At 39.1% G+C, this 16,882-nt stretch overlaps 2 protein-coding genes across 4 annotated transcripts in view; both read right to left on the reverse strand.

The window, feature by feature from the left end:
* The window catches only part of LOC108889349 (F-actin-uncapping protein LRRC16A), a 65,357-nt gene extending 58,628 nt beyond the window's left edge, over positions 1-6,729 (reverse strand). For 2 of the 3 annotated variants that reach the window (XM_051075974.1, XM_051075975.1), the window contains exons 1-2: positions 6,263-6,729; positions 1,812-1,909 (exon numbers count right to left, since the gene is read on the reverse strand). In XM_051075974.1, coding sequence (XP_050931931.1) covers positions 1,812-1,909; positions 6,263-6,302 — 138 coding nt within the window. In that variant the 5' untranslated portion in view covers positions 6,303-6,729. The remainder of the gene's footprint in view (positions 1-1,811; positions 1,910-6,262) is intronic. The other variant, XM_051075973.1, reaches the window with a different exon arrangement.
* Positions 6,730-9,974: 3,245 nt separating this feature from the next.
* Positions 9,975-14,114, reverse strand: LOC108889340 (tumor necrosis factor receptor superfamily member 6B). The gene is made up of 5 exons (XM_018685739.2): positions 13,972-14,114; positions 12,363-12,753; positions 11,851-12,030; positions 11,610-11,691; positions 9,975-11,505 (listed from the first exon to the last, which is right to left on the reverse strand). Exons 1-5 carry the CDS (start codon positions 13,987-13,989, stop codon positions 11,304-11,306), a joined length of 873 nt encoding a protein of 290 aa, XP_018541255.1. The 5' UTR covers positions 13,990-14,114; the 3' UTR covers positions 9,975-11,303.
* Positions 14,115-16,882: the final 2,768 nt, after the last annotated feature.

Consider the following 16,882-nt stretch of genomic DNA (forward strand, 5'->3'; position numbering starts at 1 on the left):
TGATTACATTGCATAAACTGACAAGTGCAATTTTCTGGCATAGAAATTCGCTCTCTCCCACCACTTCCCACCTCAGCGTGGTCCCAGATCATTACGTGAGAACAGGAGATGTGAAAGCGGAGCTCATCATTTCCCTGCCTGTGTCCCTCGATGGCTGCTACTCGTATATCATTTAAGTTCCTGCAGTAATTACAAGTGTCAGGCTGTTAAAATGAAAAATAAAAAATAAAAAATACTTAAGAGTCATCGTGCCCTGAGGGTCTAGCTGATAGCTGAGTTAATATGTGACAATATTACATGCTGAAGCAGACAACTTGGCTGTGGCGCCTCTTCACAAAGCTTTTAAAACTTCCTCCTCTTCCTAACTTCTTTGTCTGGTCCACACAGAGCTGTATAACTAAAAGCCTCTCGTTCCTCTGAGAGCTGTATAACTAAAAGCCTCCTGCCATTTCCACCCATAGCCACACATATTAAACATTGTGTGGGTTCGTTCACAGCAACTGGAAGTTTTCTGATTCCACCATCAAACTTTATGGACCCCACTCAGACACAGATTTACTGAGAGAACTGTTCTGTCTTAACTATCTTCAGCTCCTTTGCCTTTTTAAGCCCATGAAGAGCCAATATGCATGTTTAATGATCTACCAGGAATTAATTATTTAGCATTCAGTGGATTTACTGCTCCGTGGCCAGAAGTTAATGGTCTGAGCTGCTATTTCCACCTGGTAGATAGACAGCCTCGGGGCTGGTGTGGATACACAGTCAGAGGTGTGACTACATGAATGAATTACCTCAGCACTGGGTCAATGTGGTCAACTTTAGCTGCAGCTTTTATTGTTCTTTCTGGACTTTCCACTGAGGCTAAATAAAGGCCTATGAAAATGTCAGTATGAACCAAGGGTTTTCAAACCGTGGGGGCAGCAGCAGTACTCACACACAGTTCATGCAGACAGCTGAGGTACTTAAAAATCATTTACGCCCAGTTGTCAGAATCAAAACTGTAAACCCCTCTGGGAGTCATAACTCAGTCAGATCTGACCACATAGTATGTAAAACACATTACAATACTACAGAAGCCTGAGAATCATCACATTTTTAAGTTTGCTTCAGTACTACAGTGATAGTCCTCCATATACCCAAGTGGAACTGCTACTAGCTATTTCAGCATACTTTTAATGGTGCCAATTTGCCAACAAATATATGCAACCCCCCCGAATCCGTCACTTATTTCGTTTGAGTCCGATTCATCAGACTGTGATATATCATTAGTCATTCAGATTTTGTGCAACACTTTCTTGTGCAATTTAAATGAGTCTTGAAAGCTTTGGCGCACACATACACTACAAAGACCCAGATACTGGGAAGCACACCGGCAATCAGTTAAAAACCGTCTTATAAATGAGCAAAGATTCACATGCTGAAAGACACCCCTCTACATCTAAGATGATACTGGTTGCTCTTCAGCCAGCATAAATAATTATGTTTTTTGGAAACGGTTTTGAAATTTTCCCACTACCACAATGCTGACCCCCCTTCTAACCCTTGATTTGTAAGAAATTACCCCAAAATCAAAGTATAACTGAGCCTGAAGAGACAAAAGTGACAGCGCGGTGAAGTGATGTTCACTGTGAAGTTTTTAAAAAATGAAAGCCTTTCAAGTGCTGAAGAGAGAGAGAGAAGAAGAGAGGTTTTGACATTCTGGTGTAAAAACTGTACATTTCAAAAGCAGAGAAATGGGGGAGGGAAAAACAGAGAAAGATTTTATTCCCCTTAATAAAGAATTAGCTTGAGAGCAGCATGAGTTGACTCACCAAGACTCTGTTCTCGGTCTTGTCTCCTTTGATCTCCAGTTTGACTCTCTTCCTCAGCGACAGCTTCACCTTCCTCCCCAGTGCATCCCTCACACTCTCTGCACAGAGAGGAGAAGGGAGGATAGAAAATGAGGAGAGATTCGAACACAAATATGGAAAATTCTGCATTTCTGTACATTGAATTAAAAAGTATTTTTAACAGTGGTTCAACTGAAAAATAAACAAAAAATGTCATTTCATATAACAGAGAAGGGAAGACAAAATTAATTCCAAGTGATTCATCATGCATCACAAAAAGCATCTTTTTTCTTTATAAGCTGTTTCCCCCAAAGTCTTAACAAAGAGCAGATCTCAATCAAAAGCTCAAATTGAGCCAGAATTTCAACATATTGACTTCCTAAGCAGAGCACACATCAGCACACTTCTGCCTCAGGAAGAATAATTCCCCATATTCGCTGGTTAAAAATAACATATGTATTTAATGAAACATTTATCAAGCCTTATTTTAACACACCACAAGAGGAAAGATGTGTCTTTGAGTTTTCATTTAATTTGCACATCATGAGTCTCTCATCTGAAAACTGAGATGTGAAATTCTCACAAGTAACGCTAAAACCAAGTACACACTTCACATAGAGAAAGTAGTAAACTGAAAAAACCTGTGCATATGACCTTGTATACGTATTTGTTCATAACAGTGCTGACAAAGTCATATCAACGCTAAATTGGTCAACAACAAATTCTGACCACTGATGAATCATAACATTCCAGACACTGGTTTCAGCTTCTCAAGTGTGAGGATCTGTTTTATTTATTATCTAATCAGTGTTATATTTATATTTATTATTATCTGTTTTTTCTATCATTGTGCATTAAAGATAATGTCCATTTTTTGCCATGCTTGCAGGATAGCTGACATTGGTCGATTGGTTGGTCTGTCAATCCACCACTTTGACCTAGACTGAAATGTCTCACGACCTGTTGGTTGGATTGCCATGAAATTTTGTGCTAATATTCACTGTCCTCAGAGGATGAATCCTACTGTTCCCTTACTTCATATAGTGCCACCAGGGGATTGGCATTTTTGGAGAAATATGTCAGTAACTATGGGATGTATAGCCATTAAATTTAATGAAAATGAATTCCCATCATCCTCAGTTGTTAACAAAGATGATGAACATGGTAAACATTATACCCACTTAACATTAGCATGTTAGAATTGTTATTGTGAGCATATTAGCAAGCTCATGTTCGCATTTAGCTCAAAGTACTGCCGTGCCTAAGTACAACACTACAGAGGTGCTAGCATTGCTGCAGACTTTCAATGTTGTTCTCCATTTTCTTTACTTAACAACAAATTTTAAGTAATACAATCAATAAAATAACAGACAGTTGGACTCTAATCTATTAATACATATATATATATACCCTAATATACAGTAGATTTAAATGAGCATTATGCTGAGTGTGTGTTCCGCTGTTCAGATTGATTGTTCACACCCAGTCGAAGTGTCCACAGCCGGGAACGGGCTTAAAGAGCAGAAGTGGGTCAGCCTCCTCTCCACGCTCCTCATTCATCCACCACACAGCAGCTGATACAGTCTGTGTGCACATGTGTCTGAGACAGAGAGACACTCTGTGTGTGTGTGTACATCTGTGCTGGCATGCATGTACCCTCGGCTACAGGCTTCCTCAAACTATCATCAGATCAAAGTCAAACTAATAATTAGAGAAAGTGCTAAATGGTTTATCTGCCAGCCCTGAGCTTGCTGAAGACACTCCACTGAAAATGTGCAGCATTTCCAACTGCAGCATCTCTAAAACTCTAGTTCAGACAGCCAATAAGTCATAAAGACGTCTCCAGTGGGACTCTACAGAAAATGAACCTGGTATGTTTTAATGAGCCTGGGCAGTTTTTGGTCCCGGACAGAGAGAGTTCCTGACAGAATCTCATATATCACTTTTCTGCTAATTCATTTTTCTGCTTATTCATTAAAATTCTGACAAGAGAGGACATTTTACTGGCCAGCCGCCCTGTGGTTCATATTCAGCAGCGAAGGTATGTGCATGAGGTCACACCAGGTTGCATTTCAGTTGGGACTTGTGTGAAAGACAGGGAAGAGGGAGACTTATGGCCTTGTAAAAGCTAAAAACAAACAATTCACACACCCATAAACTCACTCTCCATTTTATAGAGATTTGTATGTTAAGGATGTCACAGATTAGATCAATGAATTTTAGATTTCACTACAGAGTGATTTGGGAGGTGCTTAAGTTCATGGAAATAACATGAATTCTGATTTGTCACAGACTATGGGATAACTAAAACAAACGTTAACAAATAGAAGTGAACTTTAACCATAAATAAATCATTATAACTCACAGGAAACTGGGAAGTTCCTTTTATTTATTTTGATACTCTATACTATCCTAAGTCCCCTTTTTGTTTTTTTGTGCAAGTACTTAGCCGCCTTTGCATGAAGCCTCATTTTATATCTTTGATAGAAAACACATTCTAGGTTTTTGCATTTCACAGCAACTAAAATCTGCTTGTTCTTGTTCTGAGCAAGCCAGGCCTCAATGAGAAGTACTCACAGCATCAGAGAGATAACCAAACAGTTCCGTAATATCTTATGTGCTTTGCTCTGTCCTCTTCTTCTATCTGACACTATTTTCCTCAAAGGATTCTCTAGCTTCAACACAACTCTCTCACAGACACATACTAGTTTACTGCTAGGAAAAAGCAAACTCTGACAGGTAACCAAAGTTATTTCTTTGCTTTGTCACCTAAAATGTTTCCCAGTCTCAGTTAAGTATCTTTTTAGCACACAAATACAGTTTCTGAACCTCAGTGCCCCATGTTGGTTCTGTCAACATTTCTTTAACAGCTAGAACACAATGTAACATTTTCTGTCAAAAGGAGATCTTTTCCAGGACTGTTCCATCTGCAGCATCATTCCTTACACTGTTGCATGATGGTGAATCACCAGCACCAGTAAATGTTTCAAACAATGGCTAGTTTTGCACTCACCCAGACAACACCACATGACAATAGGATCATGCCAAACCAAATTCCTTATGTTAAGTGTGCAGTGTTAAGCAAATGAGTCAGCTAAAATAAGGCAAATTCTTGAAGAGAGGGAAGATAGATTGCGCACTAAAGACCTGACATAAGAAATCTGCTTATCTAGAAAAGATCTTGATCTTTCCAGGGAGAGAAAAATACATCACGTGTGATATAGAACAAGTGATATAGAAGATGGGACAACAGGGGGGAAAACTTAATGTTAAGAGACTGGGCATGACACTATTCCACACTTTAACATCAAGGGAGTGAAATTCCCACATCAAACTTACATACTTTTTCTTCTCCTTTTTTCCTAATCCTGACTGTAATAAGAGCTCAAACAACAGAAAGCATAACACAGAAACCAATAACTGTATGAGTGTGCAAGGATATACTTGATGCCACGGATACTTTGATAGAGTAAAAGAAGCGACTGTCTGGCTGAAATATTCTGTGACTCAGTAAGTAAATGCATGACTGACCCAGTGACTACATGACCTAGCAACATTTTCCTAATAGCCTCATCTACAGTATGCACTGCCTTTTTTTATCTCTTACAAAGAAGAAATGGAACCAAAGGAACATATAGGCCTGTGTGTGAGAGATGCAAAAAGCAACAGAGCTTGTGCTTGTCCAACATTGCACTGAGGTGTCAAAAACTGAGCTACATTGCTAAACAAAGAGACCCTGAGCTTCAGCCAAACAACCTGCAGGACTGTAAAGTTTTTGTCCACAGTCAGTACAAATACAGTAAGTCAAGAGAAACATGGCAGACTTTAGCCAATAGGACCGGCAGTGGTGAGGATACCAGGCATGATCAAACTCCAGGCTAGAGATGTGAGAGTGGATCATGGGTGCTGTGGGGAAACTAATCCCCTAAATTATGTCGCTCAGGGATGAGAGGCTGACCACTCACATCTAAAATATTTGGCTTTTCTTCCTAATGCAGGCTGCTGTTGTCCACGTTACACTCACTGCACCTTGATTATCAACAGCAGCTCTGCATGTGTAAACAGCTTCTAGCTTTACTGCAGCTGAGGCGTTTACAGTCTCAGTGTAGACATCTGCAGAATTAATCTAAAGAATGTATAACGGGTATATTATTGTGCTTTGGTAACCCTATGACAAGGAAAGAGACAGCTACTAATTGTCACAATAATAACTGGCTCTGGGGGGATAATGGTTGGATATTAGCAATATCTAAAGACAATAACACTACTATTGTGTCTCTGTTATAGAAACAGAATATATTGTATGGAATAAGGTCATTACGAAACTTGTTAGCACAGAGGAGCACATGCACACTGAGGTGTATGTTAGCGGCAGTATCAGTGATTGTTCCAGTCTGGACACATGGCCACAAATGATCCGTGTCTGTTCTTACCCAGAAGCTCTTTAGGGACCTCTGACACTTCCTCGCTCATTTTGCTTAAGATAATATCCAAAACAACGACGAGAGTTCAGTCAACACGTCGAGAAGCCTCAAATACTGAGGAAACAAGGACCGAGAGAGAGAAGTGTCAGGTGGTGCCGCCGCCGCTGCCGGTGCGTTTCTCCCGGTTACATGCTCCTCTCCTCCTCTCGCGTTGTCCGTACAATGTATCCGCGTTTATCTGAGCGCATCTCTTTTAGGGTTAAACAGCATGGGTTTCAGAGGTTTTATGCTGAAGAAAAGACTGAGAAAAAACCCGCTAAAGTCTTCTTAAAATCATGTTGAGACCCAGCAGACTCTGCGCTTTCAGGGAGATGAAAAAAACACCGTTCGCACACATCCTTCTCTGGCCGTGGCCCTCCCGTAAAGCTGTCGGTAATACAGTACCAGCCAATAGTGGAGAACCGGGGCCCCTCCCCGCTTGGTGATGCGACAGCCAGAGAGACGAGAGACGATGCGATGCCGGGGCGGTGTGGCGTGGCAGGAGGGGGCGGTGGTGACGGTGTCAGCCCGAAATTAATGAGCAGGCTACACCAGCCGCGCTCAAGCTGGAAACCAGGGACATCTAGCGGTCCTTCGGGGGGGGGGGGGGGTTCCAGTCCTGTGCTTGTATTGCAGCATGGGAAGAATGCTTTGAGCCTTGATATATTGCCAGCACAACTTCTCATTCATGATAAAGCCATAACTATACTACCCCAATGCATTTAGCCAACAATACAGTTCTAACAACTATAGCTCTTATAAAACACATTGAATCACTGAGGAAATATCATAGGAATTTTATTGAGTTGCCTTCCTCAGAGGTTCTTCAAAAACATAACTTTAAACAAAGCAAAAACGAAAAGAAATGAAATACCAGGTCTACCTGTAGAAATAATGAGGATGGATACAATATATAGATATGGATTGTGACATGAATTCTCTCACACAAACACACTGAATATAACAAAATTAAACCTTGGAATGAATATTACAAAATGTTTTTATTTACACAGTGAAGACAATTTCTAAACAAAAAGTGTTTAGACTAAATTTTTTTCAAGCTGTTCCACTGTCATTATAAATCAGATACACAAATAAATAGTCAAATGGTCCCCGAGTCAATGAGACATATGTTGCTGTCACTTGTTTGATGCATGTGATTGGCTGTTCCGAAGACCGGCAAACGTTTTTGAAAGTAAATTGTGGAAAATGAGAGAATATATAAATGGATAAAACTTATTTACTTACTGTTTATAACTTGTGTTGAAATACTTCATTGTACACTGACCGCAGTTAAAAGGGGGGGGACACCTTGTGGTTATTTGGTTAAAGTATAGCCAGGCTTGATTAAACTGCAGGCCGCCAACTTGGTTTTCATGCTTGTGATGGTTAGAACCAATTTTAATTCTGAGTAGGAGGTTAAGCTTGTGAGCTATAGGGTGCTTGGCGATGCACATATTGTCCAGTAGCCTTCTGTATGACATGAGGTACCTGCCAACTGGGCGCCACCAGGTGATCACCAAGGTGACTAGCAGTCAGTGGTGATGGGTGATAGGATTTAGGGTAGAGCACAGCCTCGTGACTTCTGCCATGCTGCCATACATTGTGTCTGTGTATGTTAAGGGGGCTCTCAGACTCATGCTGACCTAGTGGTGTTGCACACTGATGCAGATGTGTTCTGGTTTGTACTTCTGTACGGGCAGACAGTTGTTCCATTAATCAGCTGGAGCTCATCCATCACTTCATCTTAGAAATGTATCATTCTCGTTGGGGACTGTCGTCCTTTGCAGACCTCAGTCTCTCTGTGAGGTACAGATGGACCACCATATTCACTAGGGGTATAATCTCCTTTAAGGCTCGATGACCTCTGGTGAACTGGCTGGGTGATCTTCATCCTTGGTGCAGGTGTGGAAGTGACTTTCAACAAAGGTCTATGTTTGGGGTGATGGCATCTGAATCCCTTCAATTCTTTGTAGAAAAGGTGCATCTTATTAGGTTTGTTTGATGAGCTTCTGCCACTGCTTTCAGAAGAACTGGAGGACTGGCATTTCTGTGAACTAAAGAGATTAACCTGTCATACATACTGTATATTAACAACAGTCCCTGATTAGTATAATGCAGCTTTTTCCCATTAGATTAATTTAGCAATTTCCAATAAAATAAAAAGTGACAGATTTTCAAACTACTTTCTTCTTATTATCATTCTTTATATACATTTCACAAAAAGTTGATAAAAATAGTGTAAAATTCTTAACTGCCTCTATATTTGCTAATAATGTGGCCATTTCCTATTTTTTTTTTTTTAAATTAAACAATAATTTAAAACATCACTAATTATCATTTCTTCACAAATAACGTGAAAACACTGCATGGATCTAAGTGTGCAGAGATCTTTTTCTACCATCATCTTAGACTTAAACACAGAACACAGTTACACATAACACTCACCATGCTGATGATGGTCACGTCGTCACTTCTGTTGAAGAGGGTTTGTGTTGAGGATCAGGTTCTTTTTTATAGCGCTCAGACAGGAAGTATTTTTTGTGTGGGTGGATGCAGTTGTCGATAGTAGAGATTTGTAAAGCCCCATTTGAAAGTTCCAACTTCCACTTCCACTTCCACTTCCACATAAGATTAAGCTGTTACTTAGATTTCAGTGACACTGAATTAGGTCAGCAGTTTTGAAACTGTTAAATGAGAAAAAAACAGTTTTAAGGAAATGCCTGTTTTTGCACAACCATTTGAAAAAGGCACTCTAAAATTTCCTTTAAAGCTCTTTTTATTGTCATTTGCATGGGTATGTGGGTCATCATCAATTTTCTACTATACAACTACACAAATATAAACATATATCATCCACTTGCTCTCTCTCCTGACATTATCTATCCTGCTCTATTAAGTACTGTCAAGTAAAGGGAAAAAATGTCACCTTATTTCAAAAAATAACTTAGTGGCTATGATGTCATATAATGTCACCGCAGTCTATGGCAGGGCTCCCTTATTTCCTATAGTGCCACCCATAGGCTGACATTTGTGTGAAATATGTCAACAACTATGGAATAGACAGCCATGAAACTTAATGAAAATGAATGGAATTCCCATCATCCTCAGCTGTGCTAATTGCCAAACACTAACACTGTAAACTAATGGGATAATTGGGAAAAAATATGAACAAACTGAGGTGAATATTATCCATAAAGATAAATAAATCATTACAAATGACAGGAAATTGGGAAGTTGTTTTTGTCTATTTTGAAACTCTATCCCATTTACAATACATAAGTCCCCTTGTTGCCCCCAACCATCTACCTATAATTGCTTGTTCAGTGATCCGACAACCAGAGAGACTATGCGATGCCGGGGCGGTGTGGCGTGGCAGGAGGGGGTGGTGGTGACGGTGTCAGCCCAAAATAAATGAGCAGGCTACACCAGCCACACTCAAGCTGGAAACCAGGGACCTCTAGCGGTCCTTCAGGGGGGCCCACGGGGTCCCATTTGCATGCTTGTATTACAGCATGATAAAGATGCTAGGAGCCTTGATATATTGCCAGCACAACTTCTCATTCATAATAAAAACGTAACTATACTATCCCAATGCATTTAGTCAACAATACAGTCCTAATAACTGTAGCTCATAACAGGGTCACCATGAAGTCATTGCTAGGAATATAAACACACTAAATTATTGAGGGAATATCATGGGAGTTTTATTGATAGAAGTTGTGCTCCACAGAGGTCTGTGCTTATAATTTAAAAAACAAACAAACAAACAACAACAACAAAACAAAACAAAAAAACTTAAAACAAAGCAAAAACAGCTGAAATACCAGGTGGTACCTGTAGAAATAATGGGAATGTATACAGTATATGTATGCATTGTGACAAAAATTCTCTCTCACAAACACACTGAATATCACAAGATTAAGTCTATCACTATAAATTAGAGATACATGTAGTCTGTGCAGGCAAAACCAATAAATAAAATAAAAAAAAAACAGATCACCAATCAGTAAGACACAGGTTGCAGTCACTTGTTTGATCCATGCAACTGGCTATTTTAAAGATAAGCAAATGTTTCTGAATGTAAATTGTAGAAAATGTGTGAACATATAAATGGATACAATTTAATTCAATAACACAGTTCACGGTCTCGCATACAATAACTAAAGAGTTAAAGAGGGACGATGGCGACACCTTGTGGTATTTTGGTTATATTACAGCCAGGCTTGATTAAACTGCAGGCTGCCACCTTGGTTTCCTTGCATTTGATGATTAGAACAATTTCAGATTACAACATGCACTTTATTTAAAATAGTCTTCATCTTGATTTCAGACAGTTTTAGAGAACATTGTACATTTCTATATTAACATTCATTTAGTCATAGCTGATTTCATATTAAAACATAATTTCTATGTACTGCCTTTTATGTAACACTTGAGTGATGGAATAATGAAATGTTCAAGATATTTGCATATTCACATTTGCTTGTTAAGTTTCTGTCAAATTTTTACTCCCATTTTCTCCCCTTGTAAATCTGACTGAGATTTGAGTCCATGAAGAACAAATGACACTGAAGCAAACACAGGTTGTCAGTTTATGAGTATTTTTTTTTTTTTTTTTTTTTTACATTTTGTTGGTTACAGCCTTGCTGTAGTACTGAAATTCATCTGTATGTTTAAGTGGTTTGACTTATTCCATCTTGGGAAACAGTCCATCATCATGTTACTCATGTGTCTCTTATGTAGGCTATCACCTCACAGTTATTAAGCAATATCAAAAAATAAAATGATTTCAATAAAATATTACTTTGACAACCTTTGAGGCAATACATGCACTCAATAAACTAGCACACAAAAAACATGATGATTTTTTTCAAATTAAAAATGTAAAAAAAATTAAATAAAAATCTGCTGTACCCAGAGAAAGAGGTATGTTAAATTGATATGTTAAATGTTAAGGTATGTTAAACTCCTACATGTATCATGGACACTGTCAGTCTATAAGAGTACCTCACAGAATTAAGTTACATCCTGGGCTCTGCTGTTTAATCTCCTGAACTCTGTTCTCTAGTTTTTCTCCCATGGAGTTGAGCTGTGAAGCCTTCAGCATTTCTGGCAGTTGTCTCAGCTGCTCCTTTGGGGCCTCAGCCAGCCATGCTCTGATTAGATTCAGGAGTTGATCTCTCTGGCTGGGAACTGGCCTATTAATGTACCTATTGGAGGGAGATGATGGTTTAGTGGCGTCAATGTATTAAGTGAATTAAAAGATGAAAAGGGGCAAGCAAGAAAAAGAGGGAATCACAGGGTGTAGGCTCACCTGGTGACAAATTTCTTCATTTTTACCACACGCATCCTGTGCATACTGAAGAATTTTGAGAGGAATGTCCTGAACGCCTCACCTTAAAAAAAATTAAATTTTTGAGTTTGAAAGGATGAGTTTGAAATCAAGTTTTTGTCGTACCAAAACAATTATCATAATACCTTGCTGACTTCAAATTCTGTCAGAAATACTATAAATAAGTGTTGGGCTGTTAAAATTAACTGTATGAAGTACACACCTCCATTTGCAAGGTCCTCGCAGGTGCCACACACTGTGTCCTGGTAGACTGTGCCGGGGAGGAGCACAATCTGTCCAATTGCGCATTCCTGGTGTTTTTCGCACTTTTCCACCGCAGATGATGAGTTGGAAAAGTACCCATCAGAACACGGTTCACAAACAGTGTTCGTCTGCGACGTGCCTAGAATAAGACAACAATGGGGTCGTTATGATGTTTTAATTTTCTTAAGGATTTCGAAATTAAACCCAATAGTTTCGGGCTGATGCATCTGTAAAATATTGCGTAACTGATTCGTTATTTATTAGATTATTTTCATTAGATTATCGCATTTTATTTACTTAAGATTTACGCATTTATACAAGAACATTGATGTTCATTCATTCACTGATGCGAAAATGTCGACCTGGACAAATTTAATTAGTTACACTACATTAAAATACAAGATTTAATCAAGTAAAACAAAAAATAAACTGTAAGGTACAGTAGGAAATGATATTTCCCCAGATAGATACCTTTCGTCTGAACTCCGCGCCCCGGCTCGCACCCCGAGTGTCTAACACAGAAGTCACTGGCCCAGTAGAAGCCTTCTTTGCACCGACAGACCCGGTTGTTTCTCGGTGAGCATTCCGTTTCCACTTCCTGGCTGTCAGTGCAGAAGTTGTTGCAGTACAGACACCTGGGCAGGTAGTTCCACAGCTCCGTGAAGTGGTCACTTCTGCACGGCGCGCACTGGGTGGGCGTGGTGGCGGTGCAGTACGCGGACATGTGCGTCCCTGGTGGACATTTGTCACAAGTGAGGGTTACTCCTGTCACCGGGTTCCGGTACTCAAAGGTGGGAACGGGTCTTCCCGCCGTGGCACTGCGGAGGACGGCAGAGAGCAGGACCAGCACCGGTACAAAGAGCTGAGGAGAGAAGGCCATGGTTACAGTTCAAGCAAGTATCCCTATTAATACTATTACCTACTACAGCTGCTATTAGGTAGGCCTAACAGAACATCTGTTTTTATAGTCTAGTATTTATAATGTTCTGCAGTACTGCTACCACATATACAACTAGATTAAAAATATCATGGGTTTTTTAATGCACCACATTATAATCGACAACAACTGTCTGGGATTGATAACACCATAGGAGAAACACTTTCCAGATTAGTAGTGGTATCACACACTGACATTTAAAAGCAAAACTAAACCATGGTATCATGAGTTTCTTACAGCCTCATCATCCTCTTACCTGTAATTTGATACAGAAATTTGTCAGACATTATTAGTCCAGTGTTACTGCAAATACCCTGTCATCTTTCGCTTTCTTTTTCAGGGGAATTGCAGCAATGGAACTGGAAGGATAGCACTGGAAACGTGTCTATGATTTTTTTAAAATAGGAAAATGCCTAGATAATTTTCACAGTATCTGATTATTGCATTACCTGAGGCAAACAGAGCTTGGCAGCTGCAGCATTTATCTTATAACTGATGTTGCATTTTTAATGGGAGAAACTTCCCAAACAAAGGACTTTGCATAATTTAGTTTCCTTGGAGACAAAGCTGAAGACAATGATTGGCCATTTTCCCAAAACCTGATATTACTTGTTTATGAGATGGATACTCACAAATGTAACGATTGAAAGTTGCCATTCTTTACAGCTGTTATCTCATAAAATAATTTTTGACTTTGACATTTATTCATTCATTTCCACTGGAGCCCTAAATATTTCTATTTAAGGACCTATGCGATACTAAGGTGACTCTAAATCAGACTCTATATTCCAAGATTTTTGCTCTAAAGAAATTAACCTGTCATACATAGTATATTTTAACAAGAGACACTCATAAACATGATGTAATTTTGTCCATTTCCCATTAGATAAATTTGGCAGTTCCGTTAAAATTAATAAGAGTAGATTTTTAGGAACTATTTTCTTATTATTTTTTAAAACATAAATTTCACAAAATGTTAATCAAAAATAGTGTAAAATTTGTGACTGCCTCTAATGATAATTTCTTTCTTTTTTAGAATCAAGCAATAATTAAAGCGTCACTAATCATCACATCTGTCTCTATCTTTACTGGATTTTATCATCTTAGACTTAGACACAGAACACAGTTACACATAACACTCACCATGCTGATGATGTTCATGTCGTCACTTCTGTTGAAGAGGGTTTGACAGGAGGATCAGGTTCTTTTTTATAGTGCTCATACAGGAACTACTTTTTTGTGTGGGTGGATGCAGTTGTCGATAGTAGTGATTTGTAAAGCCTCATTTGAAAGGTCAAATAAGTTCCAACTTCCACTTCCACATAAAGGTTGGACCAGAAATTGTAATAAGCATCTAGGGAGTTTGGGGATGAGGTTGACACATTGTTAATCAACAAAGCAACAGATCAAGCTGTTATTTAGATTTCAGTGACACTGAATTAGGCCATCAGTTTCCAGTTTCCTCCTGTCTGCTAGAAGAAACTGATATTTCCACTCCACACACATAACATCTAATTTACTGGAATTTAATCTTTCACTGTTCATCAGCTATGGTGACTTAGGGATCTACTATACAATTATATAAACATATATCATCCTCTTGCTCTCTCCTGACGTTATCTGTCATGCTGTACTAAGTACTGTTACATTATAAGGTCTGTCAGCCCTACAATAGACTGGCAATCTGTCCAGGGTGTACCATGCCTCTTGCCCAGTGTCAACCCACCACCTCCACTGCCCCATTACGCTTAGGGATAAGTGGTATAGATAATGGATGGATGGATATAAGGTCTGTGATAATGTTGTTTACATTTCCCTTTGTATGTTTTCTTTGGGCAAGACCAGCCATTTTTCTATGCTTACATTAAACATTTATTTGAAAAGCCTGTACATTTTAAAGCATTAAATTGTTTAGCTTGTGTACAGCAGATAATGAAATGAAATGTATCTTAATCCACTGCAATGTTTCATGCTATAGTAATGTAGTAAAGGTCATGACTCATGAGGTTTTGAAACTGTTAAATGAGAAAAAAAGGTTTTAAGGAAATGTCTGTTTTTGCACAACCGCTTGAAAAAGACACTTTAAAAATTCCCTTGAAGTTCTCTTTATTGTCATTTGCATGGATATGCGGGTCATCGTCAATTTACAGCAGGTGACGTTCAAGAAAAACCCAAAGTATAAAATCTCATGAATTTCCAGTGGCAGGTTGTTTAAACAGCCTAAAATATGTGTCAGCATGTCTATAAGTCACCTTTATTCTTGTGTAAAAATGTCAGTGAGTCACTTTAAGTGTTATGTCAATGTCCTGACTGAGTAAATTGAGATGAATTGTTCTACAATACTGTAATGAGTCAAACAAGTACCTACGTGCCTCTCATTTCCCCTGAATATGAGAATGTGATACACTCATGCTAGGGTGTGTTTGAACAACACTGGTGTGTAAACAATGAATTTTGTTATCAATAGCAAAACAAAACTTTGATGCTTCACAACAAGGACCATTTTCAAGTAAAGAATCCTAATTTCTCAAATACATCAGTCCTTAATTTCCTATTAACAGAAGCAGCTATACAAGAACTTTGCCTGAATAAAATAAAGTGTAAAAAAAGCAAAATCATTGTTTAAATTAGGAAATATAGTGGCTTCAGAAAGTATTCAGATGCCCTCACTTTACTTGCCATTTTTGCCTAATAAATCATGATAAATGAAAACATGGTTTTGTTATTTGCAGATTTATTAAAATCAAAAACTGAAATCTCTCATTTACAAAGTATACAGACCTCAGAACGCAGTCCTTTGTAGAGGCCCTTTTGGCAGCAGTTAGCTTCTTGGGTAAGTCTCCACAAGCTTTGTACACCTGGAATTCTGCAGTTAATCCCATTCTTCCTGGCAGATCCTTTCAAGATCCATCAGATTGGATTGGAAGTGTCTGTAAACTGCCAGCTCCAGGTCTCTCTACTGTGCCACTCAAGGACTTGTCCTGAAGCCTCTTCAGGGCTGTTGTGGTTGTGCTTTTATGTTTTGGTTCGCTGTCATGCAGAAATGTGAACCGACCTCTCTGTATTAAGCTGCATTAATCCCACCCTCAAGTCTGTCCAATCCCTCTGTCCCTGCTGTTGAGACACAGCCTTTTAGTGTTCTCTGGGGGTGTCCTCATGTTCAAAACGACCACATATGTCCTTTGAGCAGCCGCCTATTATGATCTACGGCTAGTCTTGTTAAGCCATATCTAGTGGCCATAGTTATTACGACATCTATGAAGTGGATGACAGTAACGAGCAAAATGAGAAGTATGTGGTGAATGGTTGGGTCAAGGAGTCAGAGGACTTTCACAGATTTGTGTCCGTTTCCCCTGATTGTTGTTTCTTTCCAAGGCAATTTAGCCAAAATCTTTTCCTAATACCTACTGATTATGCATTTACCTAAACAAGTACGTTTTATGTCTTAACCTAACCAAACAGAGACCCTTTCATAACGTTAACCACTTGTTTATGTTACCATGACGACGAAGCTCCGGTACCCCTGCCGCTGGGACGCTCCTATTGGCTGACACGCTCGTGAGTTGTCGTAAGCGACCTGTATGGTAGTTTCGGTGGGAGGAATTTTTTTCCATATTACCGTGGCAACGACCTGATCACATTATTCTTTTGCAGCCTGGTATGTATCTTATTCAAACTGCCTGTGGCCGTTTCTGGGAGCTCCATATTCATGACTCGTGCATAGTATCAAATATCCTCTGATTCAGTTCAGCAGGTTGGCTCCCATCCATCAGAGGAACAAATACGTTTTTAAAACTAAGATGATCACCGGCTTATATTGTTGATTCATCCGTAATTTGTTCAAAAGTTTTCATGAATAGCAAAGTAGTTCAAAGCATGGTTACACATGGAAGTATTTAGTAAAGCGGATAAAGATTTATTAGCTCCTGACCAGTGACTGGTGGGAGTGTGCCAGAGTCCTATTAGCTAATGTTGTTTATAGCATGAAAGGACATTGTAAGACAAAGCAAAAAAGTTAAAGAAGGAAATTTAACCCCTTTAGTTCTTTCTGCCA

The sequence above is a fragment of the Lates calcarifer genome, linkage group LG15 (genome assembly GCF_001640805.2).
Source record: "Lates calcarifer isolate ASB-BC8 linkage group LG15, TLL_Latcal_v3, whole genome shotgun sequence".
Lineage (NCBI taxonomy): Eukaryota > Metazoa > Chordata > Actinopteri > Centropomidae > Lates > Lates calcarifer.